The 14,876-nt window shown below is 43.3% G+C and overlaps 1 protein-coding gene across 9 annotated transcripts in view; it reads right to left on the bottom strand.

The window, feature by feature from the left end:
- Positions 1-14,876, bottom strand: part of CADM1 (cell adhesion molecule 1) — a 285,550-nt gene that overhangs the window by 43,682 nt on the left and 226,992 nt on the right. For all 9 annotated transcript variants that reach the window (XR_014520380.1, XR_014520381.1, XM_083481086.1 and 6 more), the window contains exons 6-7: positions 5,585-5,684; positions 3,937-4,109 (exon numbers count right to left, since the gene is read on the bottom strand). Coding sequence is in view for 7 of the 9 variants with exons in the window: in XM_083481086.1 (XP_083337212.1) it covers positions 3,937-4,109; positions 5,585-5,684 (273 nt within the window). In the remaining 2 variants the exon portion in view is untranslated. The remainder of the gene's footprint in view (positions 1-3,936; positions 4,110-5,584; positions 5,685-14,876) is intronic.

Genomic DNA, 14,876 nt, shown 5'->3' with positions numbered 1-14,876 from the left:
ACCACCAGTGCACACATATATGGTAAAACAGAAAAAGAAATGGGTCCCCCAATGCATGTTCAGGTTGGAAGACTTGGAAGCTAACTAGGGGAACTGGCACAATAACTTTGCCTACAACATCTGACACTTGATAAGAATCACCTTGCTTGATTGGACTGGAGGTTCATCTAGTCCAGTCAAGTATTTAACTATTTCCCTGAAAGCCAAATGTGGCCAGGGATTACACACAGGAGAGTGAGCTAGCTAGCAGAGAAAGGAAGGATCCTCTACCAGACCACTTGGTTTCTGAGCTATCTCCTTTGAAAGCAGCACAGAAACACAGCAGATCAGCAGAGGAGGGGTAGAAAGGTCCGCCTCAAGCCTTGTCTGCCAGTAAAAGGCATTTTAAAACTAGTATGCTAAGCTTAATAGAAGCCGCATGCTTAAGCTTCCTCTCCTCTCTTGCCAGCATGAAAAACATAAGGTACGTAGCCTCCTAGCAGGCCAGTACAATTTATTTTTATCTAGTTATCTTTTAAAAAAACAACAACCCAACAACAACTGATCTAATCCTGCATTCACCCTTCAAATGGGGCAAGTCAGATGCTGAAGGTGATGCCCAATCTCTGTGTCCAGGGCCTGATACTCAGAGTCAGGCTGTCTCTTGTCACAGAGGTGCCATTTTGAGGTAGATCTCTCTCCCCCTTCCACCCAAGAATCTGCTTCAAAATGTCATCAAGGAATTTACACTTATGTACAGCAACATGTCTGGTGCCTCCACAATCCTGTTGCTAACACATTTATGAAGGATGCAGTTCCCTTTCACACAAACTTTACTTGGGCTGGGGTTACTTGGAGGTTTTTAAGCAGAGGTTAGACGCCATCTGTCATGGATGCTTTAGCTGAGATGCCTGAATTGCAGAGGGTTGGACTGGATGACCCCTGGGTCCCTTCCAATTCTATGATTCTATGAGTGCTACCTGCAGATCCTACTTATTCAACTGAGGTGGACGCAGAAGAATCTATTGGTCGATTGTGCCTGGTACATAAGATTCTATGTCTCCCACTCAGCTGTACATGACAGGGGCTACTCTACAAACATAGTCATGTTTGACTAGGAACAATGTGTGGTTGGTTTACTACCTATTTTTCCTGCTGCCAGACTGTGTTGAAATGGGTGATTCCAAGCAGGCGAAGAAGCCGGAAACCAGTTTTGCTTGGTGAGTGTTTATAGACGGCATTCTCCCATATGCAATCAGATGCCAACATAAGATGCCATCAGAGGAGTAGCTGTTAGCTGGGCTTTGCAAGTTTGGTGCCGAAGGTTGGCTCCGCTGCTGATAATTTCTTAGATCCTTTGTTGCTTAAATATATTTGCGTGTTAATTTTTAAGCAGAGGTTTGATGGGCCTCAGCCTGAGACCAGGAACTTAGCCAAGACTGATACACAATTCAGGTCAGGAGATCATCAAGAAAATGAGGGCTGCTCCTTCCCTCAGATAATGTCAGCAAAGCTGACCTCTGCTGTAACTTTCCACAGGAGAGGAGATTCCAGGTAACACCCCCCCCCAGGTCAGAGAAAGAATGCATAGTACACTGTACACAGTACAGATATCCAGCTTCCACTGCCAGTGCATTTGACTATATTAGGCAGATACTGAAAGAGACTTTGATTTGATGCTTCCCATGGTACAACATCTTCAGATCCATGGTCCTCTAAGTGGCTCATGCAACAGAAAACCTGATTAACAATAGCAAACACCTAACAGGTTTTGAGTGATCTGGTGACCAACGTGGGGTCGTAGTGTTGTCTCCTGAGCCTTCTCAATTTTTAGCTTCACCACTTTTTTCATCAACTAAACTTGCAAGATTTGGCAGGCATGTCAGTCTCCCCCGAGGTGTTCCCACTGAAAATGGGTACAGGCGGTAACATATTTCAGTTTTGATTGAAAGCCTTGGTTTTTGGTTGAGGGGAGAAAGTATCAGTCCAAAGTTTTTCAGATACAAGGAAATGGTGGCACGTATGTGGAACGGTGCATTTGAATTTGAGGGATATGGGCATTATTCCATTATTAATTTTATCTCTCCTGTTCTCTTTGAAAGCATTTGGTTGTTTTCAGTGATAATCCTACTATTTAAACATTTTTCAGTGTAACAATGGCAAGGACAACCGTCTGTTCAACCCACCCATGAGAAGCTGTTCTGTAGGAAGGATTAGATTGTTTGGAAATGTTACTTTTCTAAATCCTAACTTTAAAAAGAATTCCCCCCCCCCCACCAATATTTCCTAAGACTTGTACACATCATCTGATATGCCCTGTCCTCCTAATCTTTCCAGCCCAATTAACTTCCATTCACACAAGTTTCACTTCTTACACTAGACTTAGGGGCAGCTATGGCCTATATAACCACACAAGGAAGTCAAAACACCTTCTCTGGAGCAACCACACAAAGGTAACATCATCAGGAGGGCACTCTCCTACTCTACACCACTAAAAGGTTCCTACCTGTATATGTACACATAATTTTGATGGATGGGCATCCATAAACTATGCAGTTAGCTGACCTATACAAGTATAGAGGGGAATCTCACAATGCCTCTCCCTGGGTGAAGATTGCAATTGGTGGGTTTCATGCTTTGTGCCCCGAGCAAACAAATCTACTGCTCTGCTCCAACTCTGCACTTGCAAACTAATGTCAAGGATGGAGGCCCATGATGGTTGGCAGATTATAACAACTTGGAACAGTGCACAGGGTCAGAAGCCCAGACTGAGCTGCTGCATCACAAGCATCAATATGCAGAGCAACGCTAAGCTGCTGGAGAGGGCAGACTTGGAGGCCGGGGGGCTGCGGGGAGGTTAGATGCATGGGAAAGGAATGACTGAAGGCAACTTACCCATTAAACATTCTGAAGCTGCAACATTTACGACAGAGCCTGCTATATAAATTGAATGCCCTACACATGTGAAGTGACATTTCATGGAATGGGACTGCAACCAACAATCACCCCCTAAAGTTTTCCTAGAAAGAGTCTTCTGGAACCGAGGGGATTCAGGAACACAATGATCTGAAAACAAGTGGCTCTCATTATTAGACGCCTTGATTTATCTGTCCACACTGGCAGCATCACAGCCTACAGAGCAGCAATGTGTTCATGTCACACAGAACACACCAGTCTTCCCAAGGCTGAAAGGACTGCATTCTGAAAGGTAGCTCCGGGGTGCGTGGGAAATTATTTAATTTTTCTTTTCGCAGGCTAGGATTACTGCTATTTATGCCACAACATTTTAAGGAATGGTAAAAAGAAACCCAGGAAAACAGAATTAAAGCAGGTACATAAACGGCACTTTTAAGAAAATGCCTTAGCAAATGTTTTCGTGCCTCTTTGGCAGCTGAAGACAGGCAGAATGAGACTTGCCTTTCCAGATTGTGTGCCGGGTTACATTATCTGCACACATCTTCAGTTATTTAACTTGCTAAAGAAGGCCTGGCTTAAAATAATAAAAACAAACAAACTCTCGTGCTCATTTTTTCAGATGCTTCTGAAAAGACTTCACTGGAATACAAATGGGAATATGGCTGAAGCCGTCCTGGATTGTGAAATGAAACAGGATGACTCCAAGATGTTTATTGCCCTGCCCCTCTTTGCATCTGGCAACTCCCCTTCTCCAAGCCAGCACTTAATGACAGTGCAGGCAGTAGTTGCTTACTTGACATGGGAAGAAAACACAGTCTGAATCAGATGGGGGAAAGAAGACAGAAGTAAACAGGCTTGGTTTGGGGTTTTCTGTGTGTGTTTTAAACAACCCACTCACTTAACGTGCCGAGTTATCAGAGGCTGCTTTCTCCATCAAACTGCTTTCTTATTCCACCCCCTCCCCACAAGCCCCTGCCCAGAATATTTGACAGCAATTCAGCATAAAGACATCTGGAAGAAGGGTGTGTTTGTCTCACGTACCGTATACATAAAGTGTGTAATCGGAAAAGGACATCCCCACTTCATTGGAAGCCTTGCAGCGGTATGTGCCGTTATCGCTTTTGTTTAGGCTGTTAATGTGGAGGTTTGAACCTGACACTATAACGTGTTGAGGCATCTCGTCGTCTACTCTTAACCATGACACATCTGTAGGCCTAAGCAAGGAGAAGACAAAACAAAACAATAACCCCAAATGCATTACTAACCCTTTAACTTGCATGTTAAGTCACTGTCATAAGTAGCATTTCTTTCTTCCTGTGATATAGTTGAGTTCAGTAACAAATATCCAACTTTAATGGGCAGGGAGAAAGAGAGTGAGAGAGAGAATATGCAATTGGAAAAGCAGGGAGGCTCAGCATTTTCTTTGTGGGGGCGCACACAGGAGGATGCTTGGGTATTATTTCTCAGCTCTGAAATTCTTTTCCATCAAAGTCTTAGCATCTTCTGGAAGCAACGCAAAACGTTTGTTGGAGAGAGACATAACTAAGGTAAATCAGTCCATAATGTCCTCGGTTTCCTTTGGCTTTCTGAATTGCAAAGAACACCAGAGACATAATTTCCAAGTGAGCAATCATCCCCTCTCTCTTCCTCTTCTCACACAGGATTTGGAAAAACAAGTTTAAAGCCACAATATGCAAAGCTTTACACATACCAAGTGAAGGATAATATACCACACGCAGGAATAAAAGGGCTCTGCAAGATACAACAGTTAAACAGAAAAAAGAAAAGCTGAGGGAAAGCAGCGCACAGTTCAATCCTATGCATTTACTTGGAAGTCAGCTCTACTAAGTTCAAGGGGAGTTACTCTCACGTAAGCATACATTAGGATTTCAGCCCTAGATCTGAATTCATAGTAAAAGATGATGGATAAAAAGTGACTGAGCCTGGGGTGAGAGGAAAGGATCAGTCTTCTGTAGCTAAAAATTTCAAAAGAGGAGCATATTGATCAGATATGTCTCTGTTAGGGTTCACGTGTTAAAACAGACACTGAAAAAGGGCAGGCTCAGGAGCAAAGAAGGAAAATACTGGAGGGGAAGGTCAACTTAAAACTGAACGAAATCTAAGCTGTGTTCACCGTGGAAAACAAAATCAGAGGAGAGGGAAAATGTAAGGGCAAAGCCCTTCTTATTTAGTATTGGTGGGGGGAGACCTATATTTTCTAGAATCTCACCCCTAGCAATTTCAAATAGATAACTTTCCTTAGCATTTTATCTGCAGTCTGACTGCGGCCAATGTTTCCTTTGGGCACTTCCAAGTTTCTGCAGCCATACAAACCTATCTGCTAGTCGAAGAGTGGAAGTGGACCAAGGGTGGGGGATCTGCAGCCCTCTGGGTGTGGCTGGATGCCAGCTCGCATCACCACTGACCACTGGACACATGGGCTGGGGCTGATGGGAGTTGGAGAGCCACAGGTTCCCACCACCCCAGGTTCCCCATGGGGTTCCCCATGGCTGCAGGTGCTTTCTCATGGCCTTGTGCTTCAGACATGCAATGTCATACCAATGCAGGAGAACAGGACTGGGTGCTGAACATGCTCAAGAAAAAGACCAGAAGGAGTCAGGCACTCTCCTCGAACAGCCCAGTAACGTGGATGGGCATGTTCTGACAGAGTCTCAGGTCCTCCACTTACTCTGGTTTGCCCTTCACTTGGCACAGAAGGTCGAGGAGGTCTCCTTCTCTCGTTAGAGGCTGCGCAGGGGAGTTCTGCAGGACTTGCACTTCAGGCTTATCTGCACATCAAACACACAATACAAACATCAATTTATACGTCTGCGTACAAAACAACATTCGAATGATATCAAGCAACCGCGTGTGCGCGCATTTAAACAGATTGTGAAACAAAAACTTTGTACTGACACAGCTTCACCCTCCTGCCCCTCTCCACTGCACCCGTCTAATCAGCAAATTATCCTGGCATTTTCCCAAATTAAGTTGACTAATAGCCTCCAAAGCCTAACGCACTGATAAGGAATCCGCACACCAAGGGCAGCAGCCCCACTGGTTCTTGCAAAATGAAATTTTGTTAAATTGAAGTTTATCTCTGAACTCACTCGAGCTAAAGGAAACTCATTTGCCTTCATGCTGAGGTGAAACGGCAGATTTGTGGCGCTCAGAATTGATACATTTTATCATGTATCATATTTTATGGGCTGACAATACTTTGTGCCGTGGCATATTAATACGCCAAGGCTCCGATGGGTGCATTTGTGCTAGCAAAAGCTTAAGGGAAGAAATGCCAGGCCGCTGCCTTTTGTTGGAACAAAGCAGAGACTTCTGCTCGTGCCGATGAATCTCGTAAATCCCCAAACACAAACACACCGAGGGATTAAAGGCATTTTGCACTCAGGGAGGCAGCTCAGAAATCCTTTGGAAAGACCCTGTAGGAACAAGAGCCCAAGTCCGCAGTTACAAAGTCCATTGCCTTCGACAACGGCACATGCGGAGCAACAAACAATCTAACCAGAACGCTATCAGCTCAAGGCAGCCAATTGAGCGCCGCTTTATCCATTTTGATTTACACACAATCCCACATCCAATTCCTGGAATTGGCAGCAAATCTGCACTAAATGAAAGAACTGAATGCAAGACTGTAATATCTGAAGGTGGTGGCGGCAGGTAAGAGAAGTTAGTTACATCTAACGGCGGGGAAAACCCCCCCCCCTCAAAAATCTGAAATAAAGAACAGCTTAGAATACATTTTTATATTATTTATTAATTTATCTATTCTACTAGTGATATTACCATTGCTTCTCATCCTGGGATATAAACAAGGTTAAGAAGACATTTGCACTAATTACGACGTACTCAACAAGTATTATTTTATAATGCTTATAATGTTTATTTTATAATGTTTAGAATCATTTTACAATAAGGATTGACTGGTTATTTTATTATTAAGACAGAGGGAACAGACTAGAAAATAATAATGATAACAACAACAACAACAAACAACTGCCCATCTGATTGGGTTGCCCCAGCCAACAAAATATAAAAACACAGTAAGACATCAAACATTTAAAACTTCCCTATACAGGGCTGCCTTCAGAAAACAAAATTCATAGAATGCTTTCAGAAAACAAAATTTATTTGCCTTTTTAGAAGGCACTGGGAGTTCAATAGGGCCAATCATTATGCAATCCCCACAGATAAGAAATAATGACACGACTTGTGGGCCGTTGGTTAGTGACATAGACAAATGCTATCTGGATTTTCTGCCTTGGATGCCCGTGAGTCTTGGGTCAGCCACACACGTTAAGAGAAAACACAAATCCATACATCCAGATAGTTAACTCCACAATCTGACATAGTTTAATAAAGTACCTTTATTTTCTCATATGGTCTAGAAAGAGTGACATACACAAGATTAAATAGCAACAACCAGGTTTTTTGGGGAGTGGGAGTTAGGGTAGAGCCCATTAAGTGCTTGATGAACACCCCCTCTCTTTTTTTAGCACAAAATAAAATTGCACATATTTTCAGTACAGGCTAAGACTGTGCAGCACACATTTCCGGAGGCATAGAATGCCTGCTCTCTTCACATTCTTGGGAGATAACAGTCAATATCAGCCTGTGCTGGCTTGACCACATAAAACTTTTCATGTTTCATGTCAGAATATTAGATGAGGAATGGTTTTTTTCCGTCCCTGTACCTCACAGCCTTATAACCCATATTTGAATTTCATGAGCAAATGAAAGTCAAACCCTCCCTCTTTCCCCTTCAACAGGAATGTCATGCTGGTCCTGATGCCCTTTACTCCTGCACAGTTACCAACCACAAATAAAGGAAGAGGAGAGAAAATAATATTGATTAATTGTGAAGTGCTTAACTGGCGCGCCCAAAACCACACACACACATACACACACACACATACACACAGAGGCACTAGTACTAAAAAACCGGAGCAGGCCAAATGCAAAAATAAGCGAGTCCTAAGGCATTTGCTAAAAAAAGAAGAGAATAAATTAATCACATATCAGCTGGTAAAGAGTTTCGTAGATAAGGAAAAGAAGAACCAAAGCATGAATCAAAGGAAGAGATGTGATGTAAGAAGCAACAAAGACCCCAAAAGAGACTACAGAGAAATCAGAAATGAAAGGCGCTAGAGGGAAGTAACATAATCTTAAATTGAATGTGAAAAGGGAAAAAAGGCAACATCATAAGCAGAGATGCATGATCGTATTTGCATGTCGAAAAAAATAAATAAGATGGGGCAGGGGAAGAAAAAAATCAAATTAAGAAACAAGAAGCTTAAAATGGGAAGACTACCTAAGGACTCTTACAATCATCCAATCTGGGCAAAATGAGAACACAGATGGAACAATGGGCAGAAATAACAGGGTGGGGGGAGGATCTTATCAATATTAGACAACTGAAAAAGGCTTGAAAAGGCTTGGCTAAAGATGGAATCACAGAAGGAAAAAAAAAGAGGAGCAATATCTTTGATTTGAAAGGAAAGAAAAATAGTTGCATCATTGACAAAAACAGACGGGAAGGGAAAAGTCCAAAGGGGGGAAAAATAAGAAATTTTGTCCTTGAAAGATTTAGCTTTAAAGAACAAGCAGACAGCTGTGAAGAAATAGCAAGACAAGATCAAAGATTTAAACAAGACGACAGATCAGAGATAGTAAAGAATAACTGAATATCATCAGCATAGACATGGCAACATACCAAAGGAGTGAATAAGAGACCATAAAGGAATGGGAATGAGAAGCAAAGGGTCCAGCGCTGAAACTCGTGGAACCCCAATTGGGGAAAGAAAAAAAGAAAAAGAACCATTAACCAATACAAGGTAACTACAGTTCACAAAATAAGAGGGAAACCAAGGAAGAACAGTACTAAGAAAACCAAGACCATTGGGGGAAGGCAAGGGGAAAGAGTGATAAATGGAATCGAAAGCAGAAACACCATAGCTCAGGGGTAGAGCACCTGCAAAAGGTCCCAGGTTCAGTGCCCAACATCTCTAAGGTAGGGTTAGGAGAGATCCTGTCTAAAGCAGAGGACAGTGGCTGCCAGTCAGTGCAGGCAATATTGTTTATTTATAAGATTTCTTACCTTTCAACATAAGGTCCTAGAGTGGATTGCAACAAATATATTCATGCAATTAAAACCAAGCCAAACAATTCCAAACAAAAGCAGCGCAGTGCAGGTCAACCAGAACAGAAGAGATTGGTCCCACAAAATACGTTAAATGTCCAATGCCAGGGTAAAAAGGATAATCTTCAGCCAATAATGGAAGCTGAATAATGACAGTGATAGAGTCTAGCTAGACACAGCTCTATGGGGAGGACATTCAACAATTACGGGAGGCCACAGAGAAAATCCTCTCCCAGACCCCCATTACTGGACTAGGTGAACCAATGCTCTGACTCAATAGAAGGGCACTGCCGATGTTTTTCCTATGAGGATGCATCAGGAAAACTGAATCTCGCTTTTTCTCTGCTTTTTAGGCAGAGAAAATTGGTTTTAGTGAATTACAGCACAATCCTACCGAGAAGCAAGTCTTATTGAATTAAATGGGGCTTAATCCCAGGTAAAGTGAGTTTGAATTGCACCTTAAAAGTTTCTTTACAGAAAGGGGGTAAAGTCACTGCGATTTCCTGGCTTTAGTCCTGCCCCATATTATTGAACAACCCATGACACATGTCACTACATCAAAATTGCCTCAGTGGATATTCTCCTTCCCAGAGGCTTTGTTTGGGTGGGACAGGGGACACGGTGAATAACCCATGTACTGGCTAGGGGGCAGCTGACTGGATTGCTGTGGGCTAAGCTGCAGAAACACATCTTCCAATAGATGGCCAGAGGAACGCACCACAGTCCTCTGAGCCTCTATCTCCCATCACGGCTTTCTCTGTGTCTCTCTCTTGCCTCTGCCTCATTGCAGCCGTTTTTTCAATGTCCATGCAGCTGCATAGGCCTGTACAATACCGTAAGGAAATGTGGCAGCCTATTCAAATAGAAGGCATGTGTGGAATCTGATGACATCTCGGGAGGCGTGTCGGACGGTGGGCAGCCTTGCAGTTCTGGCTGCCCTCGGAACCCAGTTAAGGACATTTCTTTCACTGTTATGAGCAAGTTGCCTGCCTGCTTTTCTGAAATGGCACAATTTCTAATGCACGCAGCGTTGGGAAGTGGAACAACCCAGAGAAGACAGGCTCGCAAATGCCCCCCTGAAATCAATGGAACCCAAATACTCAGCTGTGGATCTCATGGATTTTTATGGAATGTTAGCAGACCAAGGATCCCATAGCAACCTATGGGATCTCAGAGTAATCTATGGGGCCCCGAGGCAGCTTGCTTGTCCCAGGATGCTATGTCCAGCACGTCACTTAGCAATGAGAGGTAACAAATTCATTTGGAAGCAAGGACTACAATGCGCAGTTGCTCAGGAAATAGAACCATGGCTGACCTCTCATCCTATCTGGGCAGCTGGATTGATTATTCTGGGGTTCAAGTGCCATGTGGTGCTTGCAACAGATACCTGATGACCCAAATAGACTGGCAGTTGCTCTCCGGGATTTCAGATGGGGACAGTCCCAGTCCTACTTGGGAAAGCCAGGGATTAAACTTGAGACCTTCCACATGCAAGATGTTCTGCCCCTGAGCTACAGTCCTTTTCCTGGGTTGTGCCATTTCCTCGGTGGCCGAGGAAGCTGCTCCAACCTAGGATGGAACCTCCCAAGGAAGGACAGCCAGACTACACAAGCAACTTAAGTAGTCACTTGAGCCATGAGATGTGTCCCCAAGTCCTCTGTGGCAGGGCCAGGGATTACTCACTGCATCCACTTGACACAGAGGTATGCTCTGGGCTAGTGCCGCTTCCAATTCAAACCTAGAATGAACAACAGGCTGCAGTGGTTAGGTGGGTGGGTAAGAAAGGAAATAAAAATAATCTAACCTAGCATTACTATTCAGGTATGAAACGTAAAGGCTAGGAAGCACCACATTCCTCTTACACAATTGCACCGTTCTCTTATTCTCTCGCACAGTGATACATGTTTCAAGATGAAAAAAGAGTAAATCCTGAATCGCTATGTACAGAATGAGTTTTCATGTTCTCTCTTTTTGTTTGGATGTTCCTGTTAAAACAGTCTGTTAGGAACTATAAATCTTACAGCCTTTTGCTACCAATTATACTTTGCATTACTGTTTGGTGTAACACAGCTGAGAGAAGAGGGTGGGGGGAAACCAAGCCCAGCCAACAAAGGGAGAGGCCCAAATCATGAAAGAATCCATTTTGGTACCGAAAAAGGATTGCACCAAAATATTAGGTTTCTTTCTTTTTTCTTTCTTTCTTTTTGTTCCAAAGCACAAAAGCTTCCCTTTTTATTCACAGCAAAGAACAGGGGCCTCTGGGTTTAGGCCAGGGTGTAATTATTTCCCATTTTAAACCCTTTAACAGCACACTCGCTGTGACTGGGAGTTATGCTCACAGGGCCAGACTCTGCTATACTGTTCTTCATTTGCAGCAACATTCCTCAGAGAAAGCCTTATTAATGAGCTCGCAAACGAGCACCCAACTGGGAAATGTCACAAACAAGAGTGGCTAATGCTCCAGAAAATCAAATAACTGAACACTCGGCTGATCGTAGTGCCTTTCATATTTACAATAATAGTAATAATAATATAAAACCCCTTTAAATCACATATTCTGAAAGGGTCAACACCTCGCTGAACAAAACAACTCATTTATTTATGTTCAGAAATCTCCAGATGATAAATTATATTGATGTTAATCACTTCACTGCATACTATTGCAATTAATATTTGCACTCACCAGAAGCAAACAGATTATTAAAGCACGAGGTACCCACATATGGCTAGCCTCCTTCCTCCCTCTATTTCTTTCTCTTTTTTTGTTAAACATAATTGAGCACAGGGAATTCTCTTGGTTATGAACAACAAACAGAGGTTACAGCAGCTTCCCTGGGTATATATTTTTATAAACATGCATGTAGACATTATAAATATCTGTGTTCCATTAATTATGACTTAACTCTGCATTACTTCTCCTGGGGCTTAAAAATTCAGCTGTGCCTGTCTGCCTTCCCCTTAGTGTTACATAACAAAGGAAGGAGGAAGGTACTACAAAGGCAAGGGATTTTACACACACACACACACACACAAAAAAAACAGCATGCAAGACTGAGCTTTCCCCTTCTCCTGTTTGTTTAGCTCAAGCCCTTAATGATGCCTTAATGTATTTTGATGCTCCATTTCCCTTTTTAAAATTACATTTACCCACAGCTTCCTTCTCAAGCAACATAAGGAGTTGTGAGTATACAGTGGATCAGCCACCATTGGGGGCAAACCAATCTGCTGCACCAGTCCAATCCCATGGCATAACTAACTGGCTTGTGACTGCCACCCAAGTGCAAAGGCAGCTATGGCTATGTGCCCTTCCAGCAGACACACATCAGTTTCAGCTTTGTTCTCCTGGCATTAAGGCGATATTCCATTTCACATTACAGGGTGCTTGGGGACACCTAAGATCCTGCACATCTCGGGTGTCCTTTGGAAGCATCTTCCTCAACACACACAGAAAGCCAGATTTCTGAGGACTTTTCCACCATAGGAAAGTACCGTCCATAACCATAGCAAGATAGTCACGTTTAGGAATGTGTGACCGTGGTCCTACCTGGGAGCATCAGAGGTCAAAACCAGGGAGACAAGGCATGCCTACTCAGCTAGGAACATCTTCAGCACAAGTCCAGATGAAATGGATGGGAACCATTGGCCTGTGCAATTCTCAGACTTTGATGGGGCTTGTTCATGGGGTATGGACAGTCTTGGTACGTTGTTGTTTTTGTTTGTTTGTTTTTTTAAAAGCAATGTGCATCCCACTTCTCCTTCTATGTGAAGCAACTCGTGACAAAAGAAGAGAACCACAAACATCCAGACACTTTGCTGCTGAGAAGGGCATATTTTAACAGCTTCCAAACATGAGAGCAAGAGGAGATTGAAAATAACTGCAGGTCTATTCATTTAGCTCACAGGTTTCCTTGCATTGCATGGCTTATATATTACAACATTTTATACCACTTGTTAAAAATAACCCCTCTAAGGGGCATACAGAAAAGGTGTCTTCAGGATTGTTTTCAAGCCAGTGTCCCGCCTCCCACATCCTAGTCATGATTAGTTAAGGCTAATAATAATAATAATAATAATAATAATAATAATAATAATAATAATTCAGAGGCACCAGATGCTCCTAGGCTTCTGACTATGCAGGTGAGAGACAATTGTCTTCAGTTTCACAGGCATGCTTGCACCATGTTCCAGCAACCCACCACCCAGCCTGGAGTGGGCATGTTTAGCCAACTTTTGGTTTCCACTAGGCAGCCATTCATTGAAACAGCAAATGAAACCACTCGCTAAGTTCTCAAAGTTCTCACAGTGGCATCGATGCGAATAACAAAACAAAACCCAAATCCATAATTTCAGCTGAGCAGCCGCACGAAAAGCTCAGCTTAAATGAAATGCTCATAAAACCTTAAGTTAAATAGGTCAGACTTGTCAGGCGGAGATCTCGCATGCTAACTTCCAACAAAGTGAAATTGCGCTGCAGGAGGCTCTGCTTCTAATGGAATTACTGACGGGTGGAGAACAATAGCTAGGCAGGTATGCGGACAAAATCTATCCTTGCAAACACTGCGATTACCACATTCAAGGGGCTGTGGCAGACACAAAGCTCAGTCATCTAAGGAAAGGTTTACTGTACCAATTTAAAGTTCCCTTCTCCTCTCCCATTTTGCTCCCAAATGTGCATATGAGTTAGAAACATCCTGAATGGCTTGCAAAGGCACTCCAAATTCAGCACATAACTATACTTCCCTCCCTCTTCTTATCCTGTTTTGTTTGACCATTGCCCTCACAGTAGATTTTTCTCTGATGCCTGGAATTTACCCTGCATAGAAGAGTTAATATGTGGCTTATTTGTCTCTCAACACTAAACAGGCATTCCTGAAATTATAGCAAAGTTGGAGAGGAACAACGCAAGAATCAAACCACAAGTCCCTGTTCATTGTGTGGCCCTCTGTAGCTGCAGGAATCAAAGGCCACTGCTTTGAGGCCAGGTGGTGGAGGAGCATTTTGCAGATACAACAAGACATGTTGGAAGCGACCATCGATGGCTGTTTTGAGAATGAGTAGGCATGAAACTTGGGCTGGCGTGCTCCTTCCTCCCATTTCCTTCATATGCAAGGGAGAAGACTGGAAGCTTCCACTTCCGGTATGCAATTTATCCTGGTTGGAGAACTCTGGTAGGGTCAGAACAAACATCTGCCATATTGTTGCAAACTCCAAATGGAAGCTTCTTTTTTCCTCCCCATAATGCGCTGGAAGGGGGGGGGGGCGGGATGATCCTAAGGGAGGCCTCTGCTCTTTCTCATTAAAAAAAGGATGCTCTGCTGTTACATCTGACTCTAGACCTTAACTTAGTACTCTCCTTACAGGTCTTGTTAAGTGTTCTTCATAGTTTCTAAGCCGGGGGGTGGGGAGAGGGAAGAGACTCCAAAAACGGGTGCCAAATTTGCTATGTTGCCATAATAAAGGTCTCTTCCCGATTTAGCTTTCCCCCGTCCCCCGCCTCTCTTTTGTTGAAACGTTAGCGTGTCTGCATATTCAGGACTTTGAGCAAACAATAATTAGCTCACTGCCTTGAAATACCTCTGTAGATAATTTGAATTTTTCCTGCTAATACCTTCTCTTTTATTACAAGCCACTTCCTGCTGAAATTCCATCTCATACTAAGTACACCAAAGTGAGAAAATCGTTCGCTGTGACTGTGCATTCATTGGCGCGGCTCTCTTGATCACAGAGGCAGGTGCTGGAAAGGGAATGGCCGGGTCAGGTCACACGTGAACTGTGAAGCGGCGGATAACGTCCCGGTTCTTTAGCATCCCCCCCCCTTCCTCAAGGA

Source organism: Podarcis liolepis (assembly GCF_965112155.1).
Source record: "Podarcis liolepis genome assembly, chromosome: 16".
Taxonomy (NCBI): domain Eukaryota; kingdom Metazoa; phylum Chordata; class Lepidosauria; order Squamata; family Lacertidae; genus Podarcis; species Podarcis liolepis.
Note: the sequence above shows the minus strand (reverse complement) of the source record. Positions and strands in the feature narration are given on the sequence as shown.